This window comes from Acinonyx jubatus, chromosome B2 (genome assembly GCF_027475565.1).
Source record: "Acinonyx jubatus isolate Ajub_Pintada_27869175 chromosome B2, VMU_Ajub_asm_v1.0, whole genome shotgun sequence".
Classification (NCBI taxonomy): domain Eukaryota; kingdom Metazoa; phylum Chordata; class Mammalia; order Carnivora; family Felidae; genus Acinonyx; species Acinonyx jubatus.
Genome location: NC_069385.1, coordinates 45,621,163 through 45,648,496, shown reverse-complemented (window position 1 = coordinate 45,648,496; position 27,334 = coordinate 45,621,163). Strand labels below are relative to the sequence as shown.

At 38.7% G+C, this 27,334-nt stretch overlaps 1 protein-coding gene across 6 annotated transcripts in view; it reads right to left on the bottom strand.

Annotated features, from left to right (window-relative positions):
* Positions 1-27,334, bottom strand: part of ROS1 (ROS proto-oncogene 1, receptor tyrosine kinase) — a 124,316-nt gene that overhangs the window by 52,526 nt on the left and 44,456 nt on the right. For 4 of the 6 annotated variants that reach the window (XM_053222337.1, XM_053222338.1, XM_027057018.2 and 1 more), the window contains exons 15-26: positions 26,325-26,435; positions 25,140-25,318; positions 21,851-22,042; positions 18,410-18,510; positions 11,248-11,465; positions 10,411-10,571; positions 9,407-9,551; positions 7,229-7,491; positions 3,988-4,051; positions 3,474-3,676; positions 1,712-1,917; positions 550-836 (exon numbers count right to left, since the gene is read on the bottom strand). In XM_053222337.1, the coding sequence (XP_053078312.1) occupies positions 550-836; positions 1,712-1,917; positions 3,474-3,676; positions 3,988-4,051; positions 7,229-7,491; positions 9,407-9,551; positions 10,411-10,571; positions 11,248-11,465; positions 18,410-18,510; positions 21,851-22,042; positions 25,140-25,318; positions 26,325-26,435 (2,130 nt within the window). The remainder of the gene's footprint in view (positions 1-549; positions 837-1,711; positions 1,918-3,473; positions 3,677-3,987; positions 4,052-7,228; positions 7,492-9,406; positions 9,552-10,410; positions 10,572-11,247; positions 11,466-18,409; positions 18,511-21,850; positions 22,043-25,139; positions 25,319-26,324; positions 26,436-27,334) is intronic. The other 2 variants (XM_027057019.2, XM_027057021.2) reach the window with 1 other exon arrangement.

The following is a 27,334-nucleotide window of genomic DNA, read 5'->3' as shown; positions in this document are numbered from 1 at the left end:
AGCACGTGATGTCAAGTATTGATAAACTCATGCTGAATGCGGAGTCAATGAGATCATCAAAACAGAAGTAAAGTAGGGTACTGGTAGTAAGATCACAGATGTTGTAGTTAGGCCCACTTTCCAACCGCAGATCCTCCTCTAATTGTAGCCTTTTGGACAAATACCTTACCTTTCTGGGTCTCAGTTTTCTCATCTGTAAAATGAGCATACTATTATCTACTTCATCAAGGTGTTTTGAAAATTAAATGAGATAATACATTTGGTAGCTTGGTTAGGCTATGTAGTTAAACTTAATGAATTATAGCTCTACTGTTAATTATAAGATAACAACAACAATGAAACCACAGATCCAGAAAATTGTGTGAACGTCTGTGCACAATTTGCCTGGAAACAACTTGACTTGAATTCTTTGGGAACATTTGGCATGGTCCAGAGCAAATAACCATGTGTGTATTCTTTTGAATACATGTAGAATGCACACCCTTTTTAATTGAACAGGAAGGGCCACCATTACTAATGGGTATCTATGTACACACATAGATATCTTACCAAGCAGAGTAGGCACCATGATAACTCGCCAACACCGACATCCTTCCAGATCCATGGCCCAGATCTCTTGCCCTTTGACAAAATATATCTGTGGTCTCTCTAGATCACAGGTGTCAATAGTCATTGCTCCACTAAACTCGAATTGAGTAATGCTGCAAAAACACTGTTTCCTTCCATTTGAATGGTTTGTGGCTGTGGGTGGAAGAATGTGACTCAAGGTCTGGTTGATAATACTGTAGTAGAACATCTGAGGGCCCAAATCGGAAACCTCTGTCCAATACAGGCGACTATGGAGGAAAAAAAAAGACCCTCCAACTTAATGAGTAAAGCATATTATTGCAAACGTTAGTTTCCAATGAAGATTAATCATTCCTAACGACTGGAGAGACAAACACAGCCTTTGGAGAGAATGTGTCCACATGTGCAATAATCTTCTGAGATGGAGGGGGCCAAAAGCAATCTAGTTTGTACCATTTTCCCATGATTTCTCAATAAATGTGTTTACAACTAAAGCCTTAGACTAAAATGACCTGAGGGTGGTATACTGAATGGTTCATTAACGGCTGTACATGTGAAATACATTTGCCTACTTTTCATCAACACCCATCTCCATTCCCCTCCTCTCAAGTTTGTTTCTGCTTCTTAATGCTGGTTAACAATCTAGTTTCAAAATAGAATAACCATGCTTATGACACAAACAAAATACATCTTTCAGCATGAAAAACTGCTATCAGTTGGTGAATGGAGGCCTTAAAACTCATCTTACAAGGACATTAATTAAAGATGGATGAGCCCAGAATAGCATTAGCATGACATGCTGTCTATCTCCTGTTCATCTCCTGCCACTGTCTCAGTCCTCTTCTCATCCTTATCATCTGAGGTTATTAGGAAATCCACTGGTATGAAAATCTGCTTTAGTTTCCTATTGGTAATGACCCTAACTTTAGGTTAGCCAAATTGTCAGTATGGATTAAATTTGCATATTTGTGGCTATGGGCTCATAATTAACGTGTGGAGTTACTTACTATAAGTTAACATAGCTAGTCAAGGGCCGTAAGCATCTTATTTTCCCATCAATAGCTTCTAATATTAAACCAAAGATATTGTATTGAATATGCCTCTATTTCATCACAACAGAAACAGATACTCATACTTTACATACCTTAAAAAAGGATATACAGAAAAAGAGATTATTGTTGAATTTCTATTGCAAATGTCCAGCTTTCTGGGGTACTTCACCTTGTGTTCAAGATCAACATCAAATATTTGCATGCCATTTTGTGATTCTTCTAGCACAAAGTAGAGATGCCTTGAAATCCAGTCAATTGTAATAATTGTGATATCAAAGACCAGTGCATCTCGGAAAATCTTAACAATAGGTAGAAAACACAGCCAAGGAGAGAGTGGTCATTTTTTTCCCCCCAAATCTGAGGACTTTTCGGTAATCTACCATATTACTTGTTTACTGCACTTCTCTGTAATCCAAAACGTCAATAGCTCTGTACTGTGTACCATTGTAACACTGGTCCTCTTCTCTTCTCACATTGTATTCTTTCTCCTGGTTAGCTTCCACTACCTTGACTTCAATTGTAATCCATTGACCAGTGCTACAAGAACAGTAGCAATATCCCTCACCGAGTTACTGATCCAAACTGACTACTGAACATCTCCATACGAATGATCCCAGGAAACAGAATTCATTACTCCACCCCAAACCCTTCTTTTCTCCTACAGATTACATTTTTATGGATTTCCAACATCCACCTGAGCAGCAATCCTGACAAATGTGGTTCATCCTTGACATCTTCCTCTCATGACTCCCCACGCTGAATTAGTCCCGTTTGAAATATGTCCCAAATTGGTTGTCTCCTTTCTCACCTCACTGGCTCTCATTTCCTGCCTGACATTTCCTGTCTGGCTTTCTGTGATAGCCTCCTAAGTGTCACAGATTTAACGTTCTCTAAGTCATGATTCACACCACGAATAGAGAGGTCTTTCTAAAACATAACTTGATCATGTGAATGACCCACTAAATTTCTTTAATGGCTTGATGTTGGCTTCAGGATTGGCCCTCCACACCTTAGCACAGTTAAGGAGGCCCATTATATTCAGGCCCCTCCCTACTACTTCAGCTTTTTCACCTGTCTTTTGTTCACCCTCACTCCCACCTTCATTCCAAGCTCACTCTATTTTCAGCCTCCTGGATGTGCTATGGCTCTCTTGTATTCCTGTCTTTGCACTTGCTACCCCTTAAGTTTTTCCCACCTTCACCTGGCTCATCTTCCCAAGGTGTCTTTCCACTCAACCACTCCAACCTGGATTGATCATCCATTTTCTGTGATGCCACCACATCCTGCCCTCAGCATAGCACGATAACGTCTTCTGTCTGTCTGTTCCACTAGCTGACACTCAATGAATGCCACCACATGCCAGGCATTGTGCTAAGTGCCTTACGTCGGTCATCTCATTTAATCTTCACAGGAACCATGTGAAGAGATGCCACAAGTTAAATAACTTGCTGATAGTCACAGATCTAGTAAATGGCGAAGCCAGAATTAAGTTCTAAATTTCAGATCCCAAAGCTCAGCCATGAATCATTACACACTACTGTCCTCCTAGTGTTAGACTGATACCAGACTGGGTTTGTTCAAAGACTGTGATTTTTTTTTTCTTTTTTACCTCTATCCCAGGAACTAACACAGTGCCTTAAACCAAATAAAACTATTTGCAAAATTAATCCTGAATGATATTTGCCCAAAATCTAATCACTATTCATTTGTGACTAAATAATTACGCAACATTTGTCCTTTCCAACCATTCTAATCTTAATGGCTCGACCACTGACCAGCCTATTTAATTATAGGGTGGTGTGATATGTAAATTATCCATGTCCTTCCTTCCAGAATAGTTACATAGTGAAATACCTCAGAGCTGGATCTGTTGTGCATGTTCAGAAGGCAGAGTGAGTCTCCTTGAGCATAATATCCCATTCCATTATCAGCTGTGTAGCCCATGGTACTGATGTCTCCTTCTGCTGAAAATGTCCATACAACGTGATTTTGATCCATATCTAATAAAACGATCTTGCTGTCAAAAAGAGTCATGAGATATGGAAATGGGTTGATTTCTGAAAACAAAAAACAAGTAGATAATACATATAAGAGAAAAAAAAAACTTTCATTTGGCAAAATCCCTTGATTCACTATCAGGCTATTCTGAAATCCATGGGTCTTCTCTGGGTTCATCTACTGTTCCAGTCTCAATCAACACTGCCAGGCGCCCTAAGCTCAGATTTGTTAAGTGTGTTTGGTGATAAAAATTGGTTATTTGACTTTAACTTCAGCTCAGAAACAGCATTCATATCCCTGAGAATACCAAGGGTCAAAAATGTTTTTAAAATACGAATTGTTTTTTACACAGGTTTTAGGTAATGAATACCTGAGGTTCTGGACTTTACTGTGTCAGAAAATGGTCCAGGTCCTTTGGATGTGAAGGCTCGAACCTAGAGAAAGAAAAGGATACCAGAAAAATTGCATTCAACAGTGTCCTCAGTGACAGCAATTACGTTCTGAGACTGATAAATTATCGAAGGTTTCATTTCACAATTTTGGTATCAGTTATGAATAGTTTCTTTTTTCTGTCAGGTTTTTAGTTAAATTCCAGTTAGTTAACACACAGTTAGTTTCCAGTGTAGAATTTAGTGATTCATCACTTACACACAATACCCTGTGCTCATCTGGACAAGTCTCCTTAATCCCCATCACCCATCTAGCCCATTCCCCACCCACCTCCCCTCCAGCAATCCTCAGTTTGCTCTCTGTAGTTAAGAGTCTGTTTCCTGGTTTGCCTTTCCTTCCCACCCCCATGTTCTTCTTCTGTTTTGTTTCTTCAGTTCCACATAGGAGTGAAATCATAGGGGTTTTTGTCTTTCTCTGACTGAATAGTTTCAAATAGTTACTTCCATCTGAGTATAAAGCAATAAATCACTAAAAGGTAAGTATTGCCCCACATTCATGCCGGTGGTGTGGTTTTTATCATTGCTATTGTTGTCTGGAACAGTACAAAATATTGGCACAAATCTCCCCTGCAAAAGATTTGAATTTCTAAAAAAGGTCTTTAGCTATTTCCAAAATGAAATTATATAGAACGTTTAACAGAAACAAAACTATGCATATTATGGTAAACTCCCACAGACTGTAAAATAAACAACTAGAAGCTTTAAACAACCAAATTTACTGTACCTTTTAAAAAATGAGATTTGTAAAAGAAAAATAATAATTAAAACTTACATTTGAATATTAATTATGCATTTCAAACCACTTTTACATACATTATCTCTTTTAGTTCTCACAATTACTAAGAGCAGAAACTAGACAAAATCAGAATTAAGTAACTCATCCACAATGACATACACAGAAACTGGCATAAAAATCAAGTCTTGTGGGGTTTGTATACTTGTATACTGTACCACTCTGCATCCCGCTACCAAAGCTTTTTAAAAACAGCTTTTAGGGGTGCCTGGGTGGCTCAGTCAGTTAAGCACATGACTTCAGCTCAGGTCATGAGCTTGCAGTTTGTGAGTTCAAGCACCATGTCAGGCTCTGACAGCTCAAAGCCTGGAGCCTGCTTCGGACTCCGTGTTTCCCTCTCTCTCTGCCTCTCCTCCTCACACACTCTGTCTCTCTCTCAAAAATAAATACGTACTAAAAATTAAAAAAAAAAGAGGGGCGCCTGGGTGGCTCAATCGGTTGGGCGTCCGACTTCATGATCTCACAGTCCGTGAGTTTGAGCCCCGCATCAGGCTCTGTGCTGACAGCTCAGAGGCTGGAACCTGCTTCAGATTCTTTGTCTCCCTCTCTCTCTGTCCCTCCCCTGCTCATGCTCTGTCTCTCTCTGTCTCAAAAATAAATAAAACATTTAAAAAAATTAAGAAAAAAAAAAGAAAACAGCTTTTAGTAGACGTCTTTTATAGTGTAATAAATCATTTCCACTTCCCAACCTTGCATGTGTATAACAGCCTATAAAGGAAATTGACACCCATAATGATGGACCCAAAAGGTAGATCCTCAAGTGCCCTCTCAGTCAACAAAGTATTAGATTATTTTTATTATACTTCTACTGTTAAATATATTTTACCATATTATACATACTACTATCTGTACATGGGGTGTGTGTATGTGTGTGTGTGTGTGTGTGTGTGTGTGTGCATCATGGTATGTACATATACCAAGACGTCTTCACTTTTGCACAAGACCACATTAAGTGAAACTCATGCATATCCGTGCATATCACCTTGCACAATCTTGCGATGACTGAGATCTGAAACTATATGTAATTTAGACAGATACACTTAACCAGAATATTTATTTAACCAGAACACACATAATTCTCAACAAATAAGAATGTGTACTATCTTTAACTTTTATGTACAACTTCTTCGATTAGTATATGTTGAACAAATATATTAACAAAATAACTATTAAATTAGAATTTTACAAAGAGAAAACAGATCCTTAGGAAACTCATCTCTAAAACACTCCCCAAAGCATTATGTTCCCCAAAAAGAAATGGGAAATAATATTTAGAAATAATTCTAAATATGTACAACATTGTCACCTGTAAGGGCGGACCTACGCCGGCCGACTCCATCTTGTTCTGTGTCCTCCACCTTGACCACGCCTCCTCCCCTTGAGTAACCTCCCGCTCTCCCGTTCAAACTTCCCGATCAAAACACGCCCAGTGACCTGCGTAACAGGACTCCGACCCTTCCCCAGCCAATCCACCAAGGCCACGACCCTTCCCCAGCCAATCAGCTGAGGCCACAGCCATTACCTCACCAACTGCCCCTAGACCCCAATAAAACCTTTGTGCTTTTGAAACTCGCTCTCTCTCCCTGGCATCTCACCGCTGCGTCGGGTGCAGGTAGGGGATTGAGCTCGAGCTAGCTCGAATAAACGCTCTTTTGCTTTTACATCGGACTCGGCTCCCTGGTGGTCTTTGGGGATCACGAATTCTGGGCATAACATCACCAACTTGGTATTTAATGAAGATAAGAAAATCATCAAGCCATCTACCATAAGTAGAAAGCTATTTCATATTAAAGTTAAAGTGCCCAAATGGGGTGGCAGTAACTTGTTATTCTTGACTCCTATTCTCACTTTCTCGTCTATCAGCAGCCAGACAGTAACTCTGAGATATCAACTACCTAGACCCTCAGGTTTTATTTCCAGCAGTAGCTCCAAGTTGGGGCATCCAGAGGATTCACAGTAGTGATGTGATCTGGGGGAAAGGATTCTAGCAGCTGGACTACAGAACACCACTTCCTAGCCATGCAGCTTTGGTAATTCACTGACACACCCAGGGACATGGCTCTTTCTTCACAGACAGTAAGGGGATCAAATGAGATAAGGAATATAAAAGCATCTACCCAGGTACACGACCTATAGTGATTACAGGGAAAAATAATGGTTTGTTCTGAATCTGAAAGCAAGAAAGCTGTCAAGCTGTCCTTTACCCTAGCTGTCCCCTCTCCCCTCTGTATCTTTGCCACCCACTTGACTTCTGTGACCATAGTGGATCTCAAATTATTGACAGAGTGGCAGAATTCTTAACCTAGTCCTTTAATCAGCCTTCTGTTTGCACCACTGAGACCCCTGTATCCCTGTTTTCACTCTTATACCTGGAAGGCAACAGTGTACCCGGGACTCATGCCTTCAAGCTGAAAAGACATCTCTGAGGGGGTTGCATTGACAGCCATCCAGTCTTCAAATGTTTTATTTGTGTCTCTCTGGTTGGATATTTGATAGAACATTTCAAATCTCGTTAACACGCCGTTTTCATGCTTAGGCTTATTCCATCTAAATTCCACCACAACCTCGTTCTGGTTATGGTATTTCCCACTTGGTAATATAAATATCCTGGGATTCTGGGGTGCCGATGGAACTGAAAAGCAGAGACACAGATAGGGTAGAAAAGAATATAAAATTGACTTTTTACCATTCATGATGAGGGGATGGAGAAACAGTAATAAATACTTCTCATTCCAGAAATCAAAGCGTATCTATCTTGTTCTTCAGGAGAGAAGATTCCACAGATTTCTTCAGGAACCTATCCTGATATTTCAGCAAATCTTATCTTTATCTCCCTCTTAATCAAGAGAAATTCCTCTGCCTGATGTCCATGTCATTTCATGCAAGATGCCTGTCTTCCTTCTTCAGACTCCTCTACAAGGTCCCTTTCCACTATCCACTCCAGTCACATCGCTTCTCAATGTTCAACACTCACATCATTATCCAATCTCCGGGCCTTCTTACACTGTGCTTATATGGGATACCTTTCCTTGCATCATTCCCTAGAGCCCAGCTAGAACTCCCCCTCCCCAAAGGCCTTCGGTGGCCATTCCAGTCTATGACCATTGTCACCTCCTGAGAGCGGTGGGGCTGCTTGATAGAGGTGAAGCATTCTGTCTTGTCTATTTACTCTATGCCATTGAAACTCAGTTCTCACTGTCTCGTTTCTGTTATCGTTGGAAGCCTGTGTTTATCTCTCTACTGTTTTACGAGCTCCATCAGAGAAAGCACCTTTCCTTATTCCTTGTTAAATCCCCTCAAATCTAGTATAGGACTAGCACACTGTAAGCGCTTAATAAGTATTTGTCCATTTGAATAATTTCGCGCTTAATAAATATTTGTCCATTTGAATAATTTCCCAACTATATTGTAAATTTCCTGAAGGCAAAGGCCAAATCTTTTCATTTTTCATTGCCCCCCAACACCCAGCAGAATGCTGATGACCCTAGGTCCCCAGTACATCCCCTGACAGACTCAGGCAAAACCATTTCCACAGAACAATCCTACCAAAGCTGACATCCCAAGATGATCTCAAAGAGAGCATACCTGGATTCAAATGCTAACTGCTCCAGGACCTACTCAGGCTCTACTATGTTCCTGTTGTGAGACTCATGGGTAAATATTGTTGAAAGAAACTTAACACTTAAAAACAAACATACAAAAAATGCACATCTATGCCTATTGAGCTCTTTCTGCCTGCCAGGTCCTGTGCTAATAAGTTCATAATGAATAAATCAATATGATACTATCATTTACCAGCATTTGAAGACAGGACTGAGTGGAGACTTGGTAAAACGGCAGTGGAAAGTCTGGATTAAGTCCCAGCTAGTCTACATTGGGCAACCTCTAGGCTTCTCCTTTCTCATTTGCATAACTGAGATAGTAACACCTGTTCTACCTTTCAGGGAGCAGGGGGAGGATCAAATGCAAGGAGGAAATGATGCTCTGACACATAATAGGTGTGCAGTAAACGTTTAATAAAGGAGTGATACATATAAATGTGCTTTGTACATTTTGTAGTGATACACATGTAAAGACACGACTACTATCCTTTTTAAAACTATCCTTTTTAAAGGATATCTTTTTAAAACATATTCCAAAGGAAAACATTAAATTCAGGCATGAGTTCTCCACCTATGGAAGCTTCTGAGTTACCATCTATGAGAACATCTTCAGACAGGCCTGACTTCCATGAAACTGTCCCTGCTATTATATTCCCGATTTCCTTCTCAAGTGTTTCACAAGTTACCTGAAACAGGTTTCTGCATCATATGTATTATTATAATCAAGTGAAACAATCTTAGGGAATCTTTGGAATATGCTTTTGGAATAAATGATGCAGACTGATACTAATGGTGTTATTCTCATCTCCAAAAAGTCATTGAAAAGGTATTGAATCTCAACACATCTACAGAACTGAAAGTTATTTTTAAAAATTATTAGCCATTTACTGTAGAGCATAGAAAATGAGCCTCTGCCCTTTTAAAAAGATCTTTTAACCCCTGTACCTGTTTCAGGTGCTCGAAGTGACAGAGATGTTTGGGGGCCCTTTCCCCAGTACGTATAAGGAGTGACAGAGAGATTAAATAAGGCATAGGGCTCCAGCCCTTCCACAGTAAATATAGGCGAAAGCTGCTGCTCACTAGCCAGGAACTAAAATATAAGAACAAAACATTATTTTCTTAGTGAGGGAGTCATAAAACCTTTTATTCCTAATGAACTAAAATCTCCAAACTTTGGTTCACCTGTGAACCAAAACGTGCAACTTTGGAAATGCTAATGTTGCTAAGTTCCATGTGGTTCCACATAGACCAGTTAAAATGTACCTAACATACCAGTCGTTAACATTAACCACAAAACAATCAGAGACTGGCTGCAAACAAGGGTTCTCAGGGGGCCCCTGGGTGGCTCAGTCAACTGAGTATCTGACTTTGGCTAAGGTCATGATCTCACAGTTCATGGGTTTGAGCCCCGCTTTGGTCTCTGTGCTGACAGCTCAGAACCTGGAGCTTGCTTCAGATTTTGTGTCTCCCTCTCTTTCTGCCCCTCCCCTGCTCATTCTCATTCATTCTCTCTCTCTCTCTCTCTCTCTCTCTCTCTCTCTCTCAAAAATAAATAAACTTTTTTTTTAATTTTTAAAAAACACTCTCAGGAAAACCCTTTTCTTTTTTTATTTTTTATTTTTATTTTAGAGAGAGAGCATGAGTGGGGGACAGGGGCAGAGGGAGAGAGAGAAAATCTTAAGCAGTCTCCACACTCAGCATGGAGACCAATGAGGGGCTCAGTCCCACAACCCTGGGATCATGACCTGAACCAAAATCAAGAGTCAAATGCTCAGCCAACTGAGCCACCCAGGTGGCCCCTCAGGAAAAATCTTAATAATCAAATGCATTGGGAGCAACAAAGGAAACAGGCTTGGCTAAATGAAGGAAGCACAAATTAGTGTGGGCAGGGCTGATACAGTTGGTACAGCCTGTTTGAGAAATGGAAGTTACTAGAACCAACACTATACCTTAGAATGAGAACTGAAATCCACACTGTAGAAAATTATACCCCAATCCACTGCTGGGGGAGCATTCCACAGGATTTGAAAACTTGAAGCATTTCCTTCAATCCTAAAGGAAGATTCTTGAACAGGATCTGGGATAACCTTGGGGGTAACAGAAAAGTTCCCTATGGGATGAAAGAATGAATAGAGGGGGAAAGAATTTAGGATTCTCAAACATCATAGAGAACATGGATAATTAACAGAAATTACTAATAATTAATACAAAAATAAAATTTCCCTTTCTTTTAATATATCCTAACAATCTTCTTTTTCTGACTGTTCCATGCTGCAAATTTGGATTAAGAGTAAAATGCAAGCAAACCAAGAGAAACTACAAAAGCCTTTTTCTTTTTAAAACTTTTTTTTTAACATTTTAATTTTTTTTTTTTTTGAGAGGCAGAGAGAGACAGAGGAACGGGGGGGGGGGGGGGGGGCGGGGAGGGGCAAAGAAAGAGGGAGACATAGAATGCAAAGCAGTCTCCAGGTTCTGCAATGTCAGCACAGAGCTAGATGCAGGGTTCAAAGTCTGAGCTGAAGTCAGACACTTAACCGACTGAGCCACCTAGGCGCCTCTAAAATTTAATTCTTAAGAAAAAATTCCCAAAGGGGCACCTGAGTGGCTCAGGCAGTTGGCTGTCCAACTTTGGCTCAGGTCATGATCTCACAGTTCGTGAGTTCAAGCCCCGCTTCGGGGCTTAAATATTTTTTTAAGAAAACAAAACAAAACAAATCCCAAAGTAAACACTTATTTAACAAAACACGCTTGGAGGCAAGAGGGTAAACAGAAATAATATACTGTACTTGGCAGAGGCTTGAGGGATGTCTGAATGATTGTGAACTGATTAAATTTGGCTGGTTCCAAAACAGAGACACTGGTTCTCTGACTTATTTCCTGAGCTGTGATAATCCTAAAGCCATTGATCCAGAAGAGCCGACCACTATAGTACATCAGTGTATTCTGGGAAATTTCAGAAGTACTCCAGGCTGCAAACTCCGTGATGTTGATATCTCCAGCACTGCTAAAACATGGCACCAATTAGCCTGTGAATCTCAAGCTGGGGAAGGGCTGGTACATTCACGTACTGGAGAGAATGTATGTTTGTGAGGGTGTGTGTTTGTGGATGCAAAAACAAAAAGAAAATACTTTGCAACAATAATTATCGTTATTTTTAGTTCTGTATAAAGTTGATTTTTTTACGCTTTTCTTAAAGTATACCTAAAGCAAGTCTTCTAGGACTTTTCTCATTAATGTGATATTGCAATGGCAAGAGTATTACACAGATTTTAAGAAATACTGGTGATTCTCGGTAGTACCTATCTTAGAGGTGCAACCTACTGGCTGGTTTCTCCTCATCAGGCCACGCCTCCCTCTTACACTTGGTTAATCATGTTATTTATTTGCCACCCATTATTCTCTCCTGTTTGGTCCATCAATATATACTATTCACAACTGCTGCTTCAATGATACTTACTAACTTCGTTAGCTCATGCAGAATGCTTCTTTTCAGACTGGGAAATTCAAGTTAACAGACTATTATTTACATCAATGCTAGAGTTTTCTCTCCATGACACAGAATTGGGGTATAATTTTCACTTTAAAAATCTGCTTGGTAGTTTCTAAAAATCTCTCTTTCCTGGTACTCAATAAATAAAAACCACCTCAATGATTTTCAGTCTTTTGAAGTGGTGGTTTGACTATTTCTTTTCAAGATTTCTCGACATCTTTTTAGAGTGTTGACAGTTCCTTCTTTAGAAAAGTAGAAAGAATGGCACTTAAAATCAAAACAAATAAAGGTTTTGATTTGAGAATTTCACAATATCTCCTTGACAAAACTGTGACTACCTGAGAGGGCCAAAACTGGAAGTTGGGAACCTTATAAAGAAGTATATTCACCAGGACGATTCACATTGTCCTTTTTCTAGTGAAATACTCTATTTATACCTACGCAGTTCTGAAGACAGCATCTGGTTTGCCTTGTGGACTTTGACTTGCTTGTCTAATTTCACACCTTGTTATTTCTACTTCTCGTTAGAACTTTCCAGCAACCTTGTGAAATACATAAAACCCAGTTCCAAATGGAGGGAAGCTCACTAAACAGGATGCACTTTGGCTAGGAGGCTGGCCCTTCTGGACCACCCACAGAGCTGCTGATGCCTGTATCCTGTGAATGCCCTTGTGTTAGTTTAGCCCACCTGGTTGTTTGTTTCAGCATTTCCAGTGTCCCTAGGACAGCGGGTTTCCCCGCAGGGTGAGCCTGGATATCCCTTAGCTGCTCCTGGCATGGATGACCCCTCATTTCCAGTTGAAGACTCCTCCCCTATAAAAATCTCATGGACTAACCGGGAAATTCTTGACCTCCAATGTTCACGGCACTTCAGCAAAACCTCCTCACTTTCGAGAGGTCAGTATGGGGCTTCCTTCTATCTGTAATTTCAAACCCTTCAGTCCTCCACAACAAGTAAAGCTGGATTTAAATCGAAGCTCAACAAAAAAGTCATAAAAAGTCAAACTCTTCCATAAAGGGTGAAATATAGAGGTCAGCTGAGGTTACTGTGCTGAGGGTTCATTCATTTACTCATTCAGTCAACAAGTGTTTTGTGCCCCGTTCTGTGTTAGCCACTAGGAATACAGTGGTAAATAGACAAATACAATCCCTGCCCTCATAGAATACACAGGATAGCAGAAAAGGCAGTCTGAAAAGAAAAGGCAGTCAGAAAAGGCAGAAGATGAGCAAACAACCATCTTTTGGCATCTGAATGGCACCGTAAAAGGAAAAGTAGAGCGGATTCCTTAACAAGGAGACCTACTGGGATCTGGTCAGAAAAAGTCTGGTCACATTAGAGAACATGCTTAAACTGAGCCATACAGACCGAATACCAATTAACCAAGGGAACTGAGTCTGGGAACACTGCAGGCAGAGGGAACAGCAAGGGCATAGGGTCCCTTGGAGCATGTAATCAGTTCTGACATAACCAAATACATCTGAATTGTTGACGGGTGCACCCTCTTCAACTTCCAGGTCAGATATGTTGTTATACTTGTACCTGATTAATTCTTTTATAAACTAAAGGAAATTGATGGACTTAGGAGAAGGAAGAGCAATTTCAAGAGTAGATCCATCGTGGGCATCTGGGTGGCACATTCAGTTGAGCATCTGACTTCAGGACTGGGCTCAGAGGTCATGATCTCTCCAGTTTGAGCCCTGCATCAGGCTCTGCGCTGACAGCATGGAGCCTGCTTGGGATTCTCTGTCTCCCTCTCTCTCTGACCCTCCCCCACTCACTCTCTATCTCTAATTAATTAATTAATTAATTAAAGCTGCTGTGGCTATACTACTATCAGACAAAGTGGTCTCTAAGCAATGAGCATTACCATAGACTGATGAGGGCATTTTATAGTGAAAAAAAGCAATATAATCAAGTATATAGATAATAATATACATACAAAGCACCCAGATGAAGATGAAGAGAATCACCATAGACTAATGAAGGCATTTTATGTGATAAAAAGGCAATATACTCAAGTACATAGATAATAATATAAATACAAAGGACCCAGGTATATCAACTGTAGAGAACCATAGGCAAATCTACAACCATAGTTGAAGACTATGGCACCTCTTTTCAGTGACAGTACAAGTAGACACAAATATTTAAACTACACTATCAACTAATTTATGTACTTGGCAGTTATAGACTACTATACCAGCTATTAATCTAATGATAATTAATCTAATAATCCAACAGATTATTAGCTGAATAAATATTCTTCTAGTGCACATGGAACATTCATCTTGATATACCCAATGGTGGGTCATAAAATAAGCCTAAATAAATGTCAAAAGATTGAAATTATATGGTGTATGTTTTTCAGCCACAATGATATTAAATTAGAAATTGATAGAAATAATACCCAAACAATCCCAAAATACTTCACAATTAAGCAACGTACATTTTAAAAACACATGGATCAAAGAAAACTAATGAGAGCAATTAGAAAATATTTAGAAATTAGAAATTAGGAAAGATAATAAAACACAACATACTAAATTTTGTGGAATACCAACTAACACAGTCTTTAAAAAAAATACACAGCTTTAAATGTCAATATTATAAATATATTAACAGAATGATGTGAACACAATTTCTTCTTTCATCTTAAAAAGCTAGAAATAGGGGCGCCTGGGTGGCTCAGTCGGTTGAGCGTCCGACTTCAGCTCAGGTCACGATCTCACGGTTCGTGAGTTCGAGCCCCGCGTCAGGCTCTGGGCTGATGGCTCAGAGCCTGGAGCCTGCTTCTGATTCTGTGTCTCCCTTTCTCTCTGCCCCTCCCCCATTCATGCTCTGTCTCTCTCTGTCTCAAAAATGAATAAACATTAAAAAAAATTTTTTTTAAAAAGCTAGAAATAGAAGAGGATATTATAAAAGAAGAAGAAATAATAAAAATAATACTGGAAAAGAGTAAAATTGAAAATGGAAAATCAACAAAACTAAAAGCTAGTTCTTTTAAAACATTAATAAATTTGATAAACCCTTAACAGGAATGATCAAAAAAAAAATGTATCAATATCAGAGATATGAGGACGTCACTAACGACCTTATAGACATTAAAGTGATAACACGGGACTATTATTAAATTTAATCTGACAACTCATTCAAACTGGATAAATTCCTTAAAAGACATGAATTAACAAAATTGATTCAAGAAAAATAAAAATTTAAATAACCTTATACCCCTAAAATATACTAAATTTAAAGTCAAACAATTTTCCACAAAGAAAATTCCAGGCCCAGATGGATTCACTGGTGGATACTATCAAAATTTAAGGAGGAATTAATATCAAAAACTCAGAAAATTGAGGAGGAGAGAATGTTTCCTAATTCATTGTAAAAGACTATTATAACCCCCTAAAGCATTTCTGCATGAAACCAGAACAGTGAATTTAGCAATGAATCAAGATACCAAGTCAATATACAAAAATCAATTGAATTTCTCCATACTAGTAATAAGAATTTAGAAAATGAAATTTTTGAAAACACCACTTATAAAGCATCAAAAAAAAAAAAAAAAAATCAGAGGGGAGCCTGGGTGGCTCAGTCAGATGGGTGTCCAACTTCAGCTCAGGTCATGGTCTCACGGTTCATGAGTTTAGGCCCCGCATTGGGCTTTCTGCTGTCAGCACAAAGCCCACTTTGAATCCTCTTATAAACCTCTCTCTCTGCCCCTCCCCTACTCACACACTCTCTCTGAAAAATAAATAAACATTTTTTTTATTTTAAAAATCAGACACTTCAGGATTCATTAATGAAAGAAGTGCAAAATTTCTAAATTTCTTGGAATGCCTGGCTGTCTTCAGTCGTTGGAGCACACGGCTTGTAATCTTGGAGTTGTGAATTCAAGCCCCAGGTTGGGCATGGAAACTACTCTAAACAAAACAACAAAACAAAACAAAACAAAACTTCTACACTGAAAATACAAAACACTGCTGAATAAAATTAAAGAAAACCAAAATAAATGAAGAGAGATACCATTTTTATTGATTGGAAGACTCAATATTTTATGATATCTGTTCTCCCTAAATTGATAAGAGACTTAAAATTCCAACAGGCTTTATTCTAGGAATTAGTGAGATGATTTTTAAATTTATTTGGAAAAGCAAAAGATCAAGAATAGCCAGAATTAAAATATTGAAAAAGAAAAACAAACTGAGGACCGAATATTAGCTATCTTTAAGTCTTTTTCTAAATTTATAGTAATCAAGAAAATGTAGTATTGGCATGAGATTAGACAAATATAATAAAGGAACAGAATAGAGAATCCAAAAATAGACCAAAATATATTCAGTCAAATAATTTTGAACAAGGGCACAAAGCAATTAAATAACACAAGGCAAATCTTTTTAACAAATGGTACTGGAACAATTGGATATTCATATGAAAAGGAAAGAAACATCTAAAAACCTATTTTAAGTGGATCACATATTTAAATATGGAAGCTAAAACAATAAAAAGTACATCATAGGGGCACCTGGGTGGCTCAGTCGGTTAAGTGTCCAACTTCAGCTCAGGTCACGATCTCGCGGTCCGTGAGTTCAAGCCCCGCGTCGGGCTCTGTGCTGACAGCTCAGAGCCTGGAGCCTGTTTCAGATTCTGTGTCTCCCTCTCTCTCTGCCCCTCCCCCACTCACACTCTGTCTCTCTCTCCTTCAAAAATAAATAAACATTAAAAAATTTTTTTAAAAAGTACATCATATAAAATTCTCACAACCTTGGGATAGGCAAAGATACCTTATAGAAGGCACAGAAAACACAAACCATAAAGAAAATAATTGATAAATTGGGTAAGTCAAAATTAAAAACTTCTACTCACCAAAATACACCACCAACAAATATATAGGTAAGCCAAACACTGAGAGAAAAATTTCACAACACATATACTTTACAAAGGACTTATATACATAATACATAAAGATCTCCTGCATCTCAATACGGACAAGATATACAGCCAATTAAATAGTGAGAAAAATACTTGAAGAGTCACATCACAACAGACAATATATAAATAGTCAATAACAAATTAAAAAGTGGTGAAAATTATTAGTTATTGGTGAAGTGTAAATTAAAAGTATAATGATATATTGCTACATACACCAATGAATGGTGAAAATTTGAAAGATTGCTAAAGCCAACTGTTGGGAGGATGTGGACGAACCAGAGCTGTCATACATCTCTGGAGGAAATGTAAAATGGTATAAACCCTCTGAAAACCAGGAAATTATTTAAGAAGTTAAGCATGTATCTTCCATATCACCCAGCAATTCTACTCATAGGTATTTATCCAACAATACATCCAAAGCCTTGGGTATAAATATTTATACAATTTTATCCATAATAACCAAAATCGAGAAGCAATCCAAATGTCCATAAAGAGGAGAATGGATATGCCAACTATGGTATGTTCATGCAATGGAATGCTACTCAGCAATAAAAAGGAAAGACTAATACTCTTAACAACATGGATGAATCATAAAGATATTATGCTAAGTAAAAGAAGCCAGACACAAAAGGTACATATTTCAGGGGCAGGGGGGGATTGATTGGGTAGGGGCACAGGAAAATTTCTGTGATGATGGACCTATATGTGTCTTTTTTAAAAATTTTCTTTATTGTGCTTATTTATTTAGTTTTGAGAGAGAGAGAGCTTGAGCAGGGGAGGGGCAGAGAGAGAGGGAGAGAGAGAATCCCAAACAGGCTCCACACTGTCAAAACAGAGCCCTATGTGAGGCTCAAACTCATGAACCATAAGATCATGACCTTATTCAAAACCAAGAGTCAAACACATAACAAGCTGAGCTACCCAGGCGCCCCTCAACATATCTGTGTCTTAAAATGTACTTGTCAAAACTGATATCGTGGCATACTGAAGATCTGAACATTTCATATTATGTACATTACACCTAATTTTAATAAGCAAAAATGTTAAAAAAAAAAAAAAGAAAGTGTAGGAAAAATACTAGAAAAAAAATACCTTACAGTATTACTATAGAAGATGTGGAAATGCCAACAAGAGAACCAGGGGCTTAGTTTGAGGACACAGATTGAGAGAATAATTCATGTGCTTCTTTCGACTCCAGTCTTCATGTGTGCCGTGCAGGATGATTCCTGCCTAACTCCATCATGTTAAGAAGAAGAAAAACACATCTATCCATTTCTTGGGCTCTTGAGGAGCATTCTTCTCAGTGCCTCCACTGTACTCTCTTTCTACCCCATCACAGTATTCACCATATTCTACTGTCATTAGTTGTTTACAAACCTATCTTTCCCCACAAGCACAATGCCTGCAAAAACAGTGGACAACTAGTAAGTGCTTATTGGAAGAATAATGAATGCTCATGCACTGTCACATAACTGAGGGGTAAGTCATTCTCATCCTCAACAGATTGTTTTCAAGAGATATTACTTACCTCCACCCTCGAAGAACAGCTGTGTACAGGTGAATGCATTGACTGTCTTGAACCAACCAATACAGGAGCCCATCACTAAGGTCTAAAGTTAGAGCAACTACCTAAATAGAAAATAAGAAAATGAATCAAATGCATGTTTGGAGGAGACTTTTGTGAATAAGTCACACTTAAACTATAGATATCTCTTTAATGTCCTCTTTGGAATAATAAACTCGATAATTTTTACCTTTCGCTGAATAAAAAAATTATGTGAGATGCCTATTCCTATGTAACTTGGATATAAACACAAGTTTCCTAAAAGTCCTCAGAAGGCAGGGACTTCCACAGACTTAGCTCTGGTTGTTCTCAAAGTATGATTTTTGGACCAGAGCATCAGCAGCACCTGCAAAGTTATTACAAACTTTCAACCACACTCCAGGTCCTACAGATGTCCAGATGACATGTGAAAACCATTCCTTACTAATCTTTGTCTTTTTGTTACAGTCCATGCCTTAATTTTATGTCCCGTCATCCAGGAAAGGCCTGAGGAAAGACTGCTTCTCCTCTTGAAAGCAATTGAAAGGAGACTGCTTCTCCTCGTGAAACAGATTGCATAAGACAGAAGTTACAATTCAAGGGAACACTTTTGCTTTCTTTGGCTTTGTAGGAATTTTTCAAATAAGCTGAGATGGCCAGGTATATGACCCCAGAGTGGTGAAGTCTTTCTATAGCAGACCTAGAGGCTAAGAGAGATCAAGGATTAAAGTTGATGGCTACATCTCTAACAAAATTCTGCAGCATAAAAACAAAAATGATGAGCCAGTGAGAAATGTAAAAAGAATACAACAAGGTATCCAAGAACAAAAAAAAGGCACATCATTGCAAAAACCTCCAGCTGTCATATAAATCACAGCCTCTGTCTTCAAGGAAACGCAGTCTACTCCTTACCCACAAAATAAAAAACAAAAAACAAAAAACAAACAAAAAACTATCTAGCAATCCTCAGCCTTTCAGGAGTTGAATCATGTCCTTGCCTCAGGCTAAAAGAAATTTATTGATTATTGTGTCAGTTAAAATGAAATCAGGTTAATCTTGTTTCATTATTCATAATGAGATGCACTCAAGTTTTCTAAATCAAAAAGTCTGTTTTATCTCTTAAAAAAAGAATATTCTACAACTCTCTGTTCTAGAATACAGCAAACTATTCGAGTCATAGATAACATTCAGGTGTTGGGTCATTACCAATTCCTTTGCATCAGTCATTTGAGCCCATATTTAAACAGAGCCAGAGGACATTCCATAAATCTTTGGTAACCACTGTTGCCTAATAACAGCCATGCCTTGGAAATGCCAACAAGGCATAACTATAAACTTGAGGTTTAATCCTGTGGTAACGTGCACTACATATATATGAGCCCGCCCGATCCATCAGATGTGGCAGCGGCTATCTTTTCACGTTAGATGAATGTCTCACTGCATTCTCCCTTTTAATCACACAAATACCAAGCCTTTCTATAAATAATTGGCTGTTTATTTTATTACACCTACTGATTGCACAGTATCTCATGGCTCCATGATAAATTTATGCGTAACATATGAAGGGATGAATGACAGTGAAATGAAGAGTTCTGCTCGGTGCAAAATATGTCACCTTGAAAACACCCACTAGCATTAATGGAGGCAGATGGGTAAGACACCAAACCATGGAACCAAACTATAGATTTGTACAAGCAGCACTCCCCAGCCTGTGAAGGATTTGGAGTGGGAATTTAAAGAAGGATGTGTTTCCCCAAACATGCTGAGAAAGCTAGTTTTCCACTCATTTACAGAAAAATCCCTATGGCCACTGTAGAACTTTCCAGAGTGAACATTACTCAAACAACGAGATCAGAGCACTGGGGGACATTACTGACAAAGTCCCAGGAACAGATAGAAAGTTACTCTTGAGATAGTATTTTTTTTATCTTTAATATGCTTTTACAAAAATAAAAGTGCTTTCCCCCAGCACTTATAGAGACATAAAAAGATATACTTTTCCTATATTCAGACTCAAAGTTTCCAAAATAAAATTAAGGGATACTTTCATTATTTGACAGAAATGATTAATCTCTGCGTAAATTTGTATTTCTTTTAGGGGAGTGTGGGTGGCTCAGTTGGTTAAGTGTCTGACTCTTGATTTCAGCTCAGGTCATGATCTCATGGTTTGTGAGTTCAAGCCCCATACGGGGCTTTACGCTGACAGTGCAGATCCTGCTTGAGATTCTCTCTCTCTCTCTCTCTCTCTCTCTCTCTCACTCTCTCTCTTTCTTGCTGCCCCTTCCCTGCTCACTCTCTTTTTTTTTTCTTTCAAAGTAAATAAGTAAAACTTTAAAAAAAATGCCCGTGGAAAAAAAATTGCATTTCTTTTAAATATCTGTGCTATAATCTGTATATACAACTGAAACTAATGTAATGTTCTATGTCAATTATATCTCAATTTAAAAAATAAATAAATAAATAAATAATAAATTTTTAAAAATCCTAGAATTGGGGATCATGTGACTCAATAATTTGTTTATAAATGATCTGGTTTATTTATATTATGGGTGATTTATCTCTACTGGCAGAAAAAAAAATGATTAAAACAATAAGAAAAAAATTAAGGAATATCCTAGGTAGAAATAGTACGAGTGCTTTCTTTCTTTTTCATGCTTTTCTGTGATTTCTAAATTTCCTACAGGAAGCACAAAATTCAGAAATTTATGAACAGTAAAGACAAAATTCAGAAATTTCAGATGATAGCTACAGGGTATCAAGAAGATAGGTATTGCTTGTAGAAGTTGAAGATCAAGAAAAATAAGTTTTGCTTCTAGAAGCTGAGGAAGTAACATCTGTTTTAGAAATGTTCCTATATCAGGTGTGCTTTTCAGATTTAGTTGCAATAATAAGAGCTTAACCACTGAGTAGTTGCACTGTTCTCAGCATCTCACATTAATTATCTCATTTAATCTTTGCAACAACCCTAAGAGGTAGGACAATTGCTAACATTCCCATTTTTCAGACAAGGAAGCAAAGAGAAGTGAAATAATTTGCTAGGAGTCACAGTTTCTAGAGCAGTCAGTACCCAAAATTGATCAAAGATAATAAAACATCTACTCATTACTCAATAAGAAGCTCTAAAATAGCCAATACAATTCCTGAAGATTATAAAAACAGTCAGAAATTAAAGTGCTTTTAAGTGCGGGTCCTTTCCAGATACAGCAAAGTGTAAACATCTCCATATTGTATCTTAATTTGTTTAATTATTATGACAATCAAATAAGACTTAGAAAAAATTTGGTTACACCAAGATCTTACTGTAACAGTATTTCCTTTCAGATTCTACCTTAACTATTCCCTACAAGCAGAAACAGTATTATCGTAACTATTCCATAGCACTATTTAGTATGACTAAATGATCCGCTCTTATTTTTAAGTTGTCACCTTTTTCCCAGAAAACCAAGGCTGTGCCTGTATTACAAGGGAACTTTCTCCGTTTAGCCTGGTGCTTTCCACTGAGTGTAGTGTGGTCCAATAGAGATATCCTCCAACCGAATCCACCGCCATGTCGTTCACCAGCAACTTCACATGGGTCACAATGTCCGTGTGCCCTGTCAACAGAGACTGCCTTTGTATCTATAAAACATAATAGTAGGGTTGATTAATAATTTTCAAATGACACTGTCATTTCTTACTAGTGTGTTGCAGAGGTGCCTGGGTGGCTCAGTCGGTTAAGCGTCCGACTTCCGCTCAGGTCATGATCTCACGGTCCGTGAGTTCGAGCCCCGTGTCGGGCTCTGTGCTGACAGCTCAGAGCCTGGAGCCTGTTTCAGATTCTGTGTCTCCCTCTTTCTCTGACCCTCCCCTGTTCATGCTCTCTCTGTGTCTCAAAAATAAATAAATGCTAAAAAAAAAAAAAAATTTAATAGTGTGTTGCAATCGTTAGTAGTTAGTAAATTGTTACATTCTTCCCACTGCGAATGTTTATTAGCACTGTGTACTGGGTAGTGTGCAAAGCCTTGGGAGCAAAACAGTCATGGAAGCTGCCCTCGTTGAGCTTCTCTCTTTTCAGGACTCTAGGGAAAAAAAGGAGGCAAATTTACTTTGAATTAAAATACTTATTTTTCCTAATCATACAACCCCACAATTCAAACACTGCTAGATAAGAATGTATTGGATAGCAATTGCATTACTAGGTATTTATACAAAGGATACAAAGATGCCAATTTGAAGGGGCACATGCACCCCAATATTTATAGCAGTGCTATCAACAATAGCCAAATTATATGGAAAGAGCCTAAAAGTCCATCGACTGATGAATGGATAAAGAAGATGTGGTATATACATACAATGGATTGTTACTCAGCAATCAAAAAGAATAAAATCTTGCCATTTGCAACAACGTGGATGGAACTAGAGTGTATTATGCTAAGCGAAATAAGTCAGAGAGAGACAAATGTCATATGATTTCATTCATATGTGGAATTTAAGAAACAAAACAGATGAACATAAAGGAAAGGAAAGAAAAAAATAAGATCAGAGCAGAGAAGGAGGCAGCCCACACGACACTCTTAAAGACAGAGAACAAACTAAGGGTTGCTGGAGGGGAGGTCGGTGGGGGGGATAAGCTAAATGGACAATAGGCACTAAGGAGGGCACTTGTTGGGATGAGCACTGAGTGTTGTATGTAAGTGATGAATCACTAAATTCTACTCCTGAAACCATTATTACACTATATGTTAGCCAACTTGGATTAAAATTTTTAAAAAGAGAGAGATATTTAAAAAAAAGTGTATTTGATTAGACTCCTGGAGAAGATGTATACATCCTGATAAATGATGACGTCTCTCCTTGCTGCTTTTTTTCAGTATATTTCCCTGATATTAATTATTGCCATTACTGAGTACTTATTGGGTGTCAGGCACAGAACATTTTTATCTTGAAATATTAGCTTTTGTAACCCTAACATTATGCCTCTAAAGGATTTCTATCACAAGTTAACTAGGTTCAAGGAGTTTAAGTAATTTTTCCTAGAGTTAAACAGTTTTATAAGAAACAGAGAAAATACTTGAAACCACTTTTTATATTCACTCTTATACTTCCTCCTTCAAAACTTTTTTTTTTAACTATTTTTAAACTAATCAATTTTAGGGTGTATTCTCAGATTTACCCCACTCAATTCCATTCCACCTGCATATCACTGGCACTTATGAATTCAGACTACACCACATTGCTTTGCCTCTAAATACATTGCTTTGTATGCTTCTTCTATTATTTTTTTGAGGGGAGGGTGTAGAAAGAGGGAGAGAGAGAATCCTAAGCAGGTTCCATGCTGTCAGTGCAGAGCCCAAAGCAGGGTTCAAATCCATGAACCATGAGATCAGGACCTAGCCAAAATCAAGAGTCAGCTGCTTAACCGACTGAGCCCCCCTTCTTCTATTATTTATATATGTATTTTACCTCATCAAAAGAGCAAGGACAACAAGGGTTGGTTGCACAACACTGGACATACTAAAACCCAGCACATTTTATACAATAAATTAATTTTATTGTATGTGAGTTATGCCGCCTAAAGCTGATTTTTTAAAACAGATACATATCTACTATTAACTTTATGTTCCCTACTATGCCTTTCTTCATGGCTCCCAACACATTGGTAACAGATAAATGATTGTTGAACGAATAAATAAGTGGACAACAAGCACCCTCCTGATTAGAAAATGATTCCAGGACTGTATTTCTTGATCTTTCAGACCAGTATGCTCATCGCTAACCATCCCTCTCTTCAAAATGTACCACAACACAGACGTACACGACGTCTTCAGGTTGCATCCAGCTACACTCTCCATCCTCCCCACCCCACTCGACAACTGCGGAGGCTGGTGTCCATAGACTACACCAACTGGACTCTCACTTTCTGGCTTCCAATGGCATGCAGCCAGTGGAAGTAAGGGCAGATCAGAGGGAAGAAAGAAAGAGGGTTCAGGTGCTTACTCCCCCAGGCCACTCCTTTCCAGAACATACCTTTTGACAGTGGCTGGGTTTCACGTCAGCAACTCCCATAGCTACAGCCCTTACCATGTTCTTCCCCCTTCATCCCCGTGCCCCCATGTGCCTAAAGGTGGTTCTAACTTCCCACACTTAGTAGCCCAGGGCATGTTTCACCATCCTTTGCTCATTTTCCTTAGCCCTCTCCACACCTTTGAAAATAGTCCCTCCATTGGGTTTCCTTCACTGGGTCTTTGGAGTATGCCATCTTCCTCCAGGGCACTGACCCACATGTGAACATTTTAATATATTTAAGATATTATGGAGCACCTGGGTGGCTCAGTCGGGTAAGCACCCCACTTTGGCTCAGGTCATGATCTCACGGTCCGTGGGCTCAAGCCCCGCATCGGGCTCAGTGCTGACAGCTCAGAGTCTGGAGCCCACTTTGAATTCTGTCTCCCCCTCTCTCTTCTTCTCCCCCACTCACACTCTGTCTCTCTCTCTCTCAAAAATAAACATTAAAATTTTTTTAAAAAAGCTATTATTGAAAATATACAACTAGTACAACAAACAGCGATATAAAGTTTTCTTTATCCATAAATCCCTTTTAGCTAAAAAGTGAGTATGTTTAGAGACAAATATTAAATAAATAATAGCATAGGTGGCACACAAGTATGAAAACTCCCAGCCACTGAAGTGGTTGGGTATTGTTCTAGAGCATCCAGAATGCTGAGCTTTAACTTACCACATACGTCCTTCCAGCCCAGTAGAGAAATTGACCCAGCCAATCAAAAGCTAAAGCCCCTGCTCCTGCAATGTTGGGTATGCGATAATTCTCTGAGATATCCGTCCCATTCAGCAGCCACACATGAACATCACCTTTCGGGTCGCTGTAGTAGAGGCTGTTGTTATACCAGTCCATGTCTCAAAACAAAATGAATTAGTAGCAGTTATTTTTCATGTATGCCAGCATAAACATGGTGAGCCAGCAAATCACTCCTGCACCTCCACATAATTTGAAAGCTCATACTAACATGATATCCATTAGAACTTCAGGGATCTATCAAGAATACTTCTATAATGTTATCTCAAAAGCTCAACCCCGGGGGACTAGGAAGAGGAATTGATATTCACCAAGCACCTCTCTTTGCCAAACACTGTCCCAGGCACTTTACGTATCTCACTTAAATCTGAAAACAAAGGTATGAAGTAGGAATTATCCCCATTTTTGACACGGGGAGCCCAAGACTCAGTGAGATTATCTATTCTTCCCAAGGCCTCACAGATAAAAATGGGGAGCCCAGAGTGAAGGCAACTCCAAAGCATCATTCTTCATACCATTACCATGCTACCTCCTAAGTCCAACTCCTACGCTGGTCAGAAATGCTGCTGTACTTTTAGTGGCCCAGCAAATAGATCAGATAAGTAATATGGTTATAGAAGGTGCCATCTGCAGGCAAGTTCACTGTTGCATCATCCTACAACGAAGACTCTTCTTCATTCCGATGTGTTCTAGGCAAAATGACCCACTTCTTACTTAATATTCCTCTGTGTCGAGAAATTGTTTCTTACATTGTATTTAGAACTTCATGCAACCATTCCGTGCTTCAGTCTTACAGCAAACATAACAAATTACTTAAGTATAGCTGTTTTTAAGTGGAACCAGATAGGCTGTTACCATGAGACAACGTTGACAGATTCAAATACATTCAAATACATCAATAAATAGCCTCACCTTTTGTGAAATAATAAATAGCACCTATACCTGAGAACTGATATTTTTACACTGGCAGTGTAGTTCACTGAATGTTTTTTCCTTTCATTATTGTCCTACCACCCAAACACTCAATTCTTTCAATGTATTGAAGAGCGTAGGAAGCCTTATAAGTAGAATCCTGACGTCCAAGTGAACAAGGGATTTGGTGTTTACCTGACACATTTCCTATATCAGAGGACAGGAACTCTCCTGGGCCAAAGCTATTTAATGGCTTACTCCAAAGCCCATCTTCTTTCACAGCCATGATAAACGGTGGTTCTGAAGCTGTTTGGGAAAAAAAAAAGAAAAGAAATACTGCAGAAGGCACACGTTTTAAGGGACACATCTTATACCCCAAGATTTCCTTTATAAAGTATAAGAATATCAACGTTTGAAAAACACTGTGGAAGGACATGGATGGCTACATGTGCCTAATAGAATTACCTATCATATTAAACACGTTTTGTGATTTTTGGATAAATAATTGAAGTTGAATGTGAAGAGAAGTGTGGGTGACATTGCCTCTAGAGCAATGTCATCGTCGTGGCACAATCCTCCTGCCCTGTTGGATACTGGTTGCCGTGATCCCATGCAGAGCACCCAAAAGCCACCGTGGTAACAATAGCAATACAAACATAATAGTTATCTTTCCGTTTCCTTTTCAGCCAAGAGGATGGAATTCAGCATAATTCAGAGCCCCTCAACTTCTCTCACTATGATCTTCTGAGTTCCAGGGGTATTATCACTTAACAAACCACGAGAAAGAAGAGAGCCATAAAGAAGAAGAAACGATATTGTTTCCTCAAAAATATCTTGAAAACTTTAAAATAACAATTTAGAAACGTAAATTCAATATCACACAATGCCTTATTTGCTTTCCTAATCCAGATAATAAACATGGTGAGTCAGCAAATCACTCCTGCACCTCCACATAATTTGACATACTCAAAGTGACAAATGCACCCTCATTCTAATTTCTTTACCACCCTGGAGGAGAGGAACTCTTAAGGACACAGAGAATAAGCCTATTTTGTCAGAATTACTCCCTAAATCAAGGACATTTTCAGTGTACCTGGGTGGCTCAGTCGGCTCAGTCAGCCGACTCTTGATCTCGGCTCAGGTCATGATCTCACAATTCATGAGATCAAGCCCCACGTCAGGCTTTGTGCTGATAGCATGAAGCC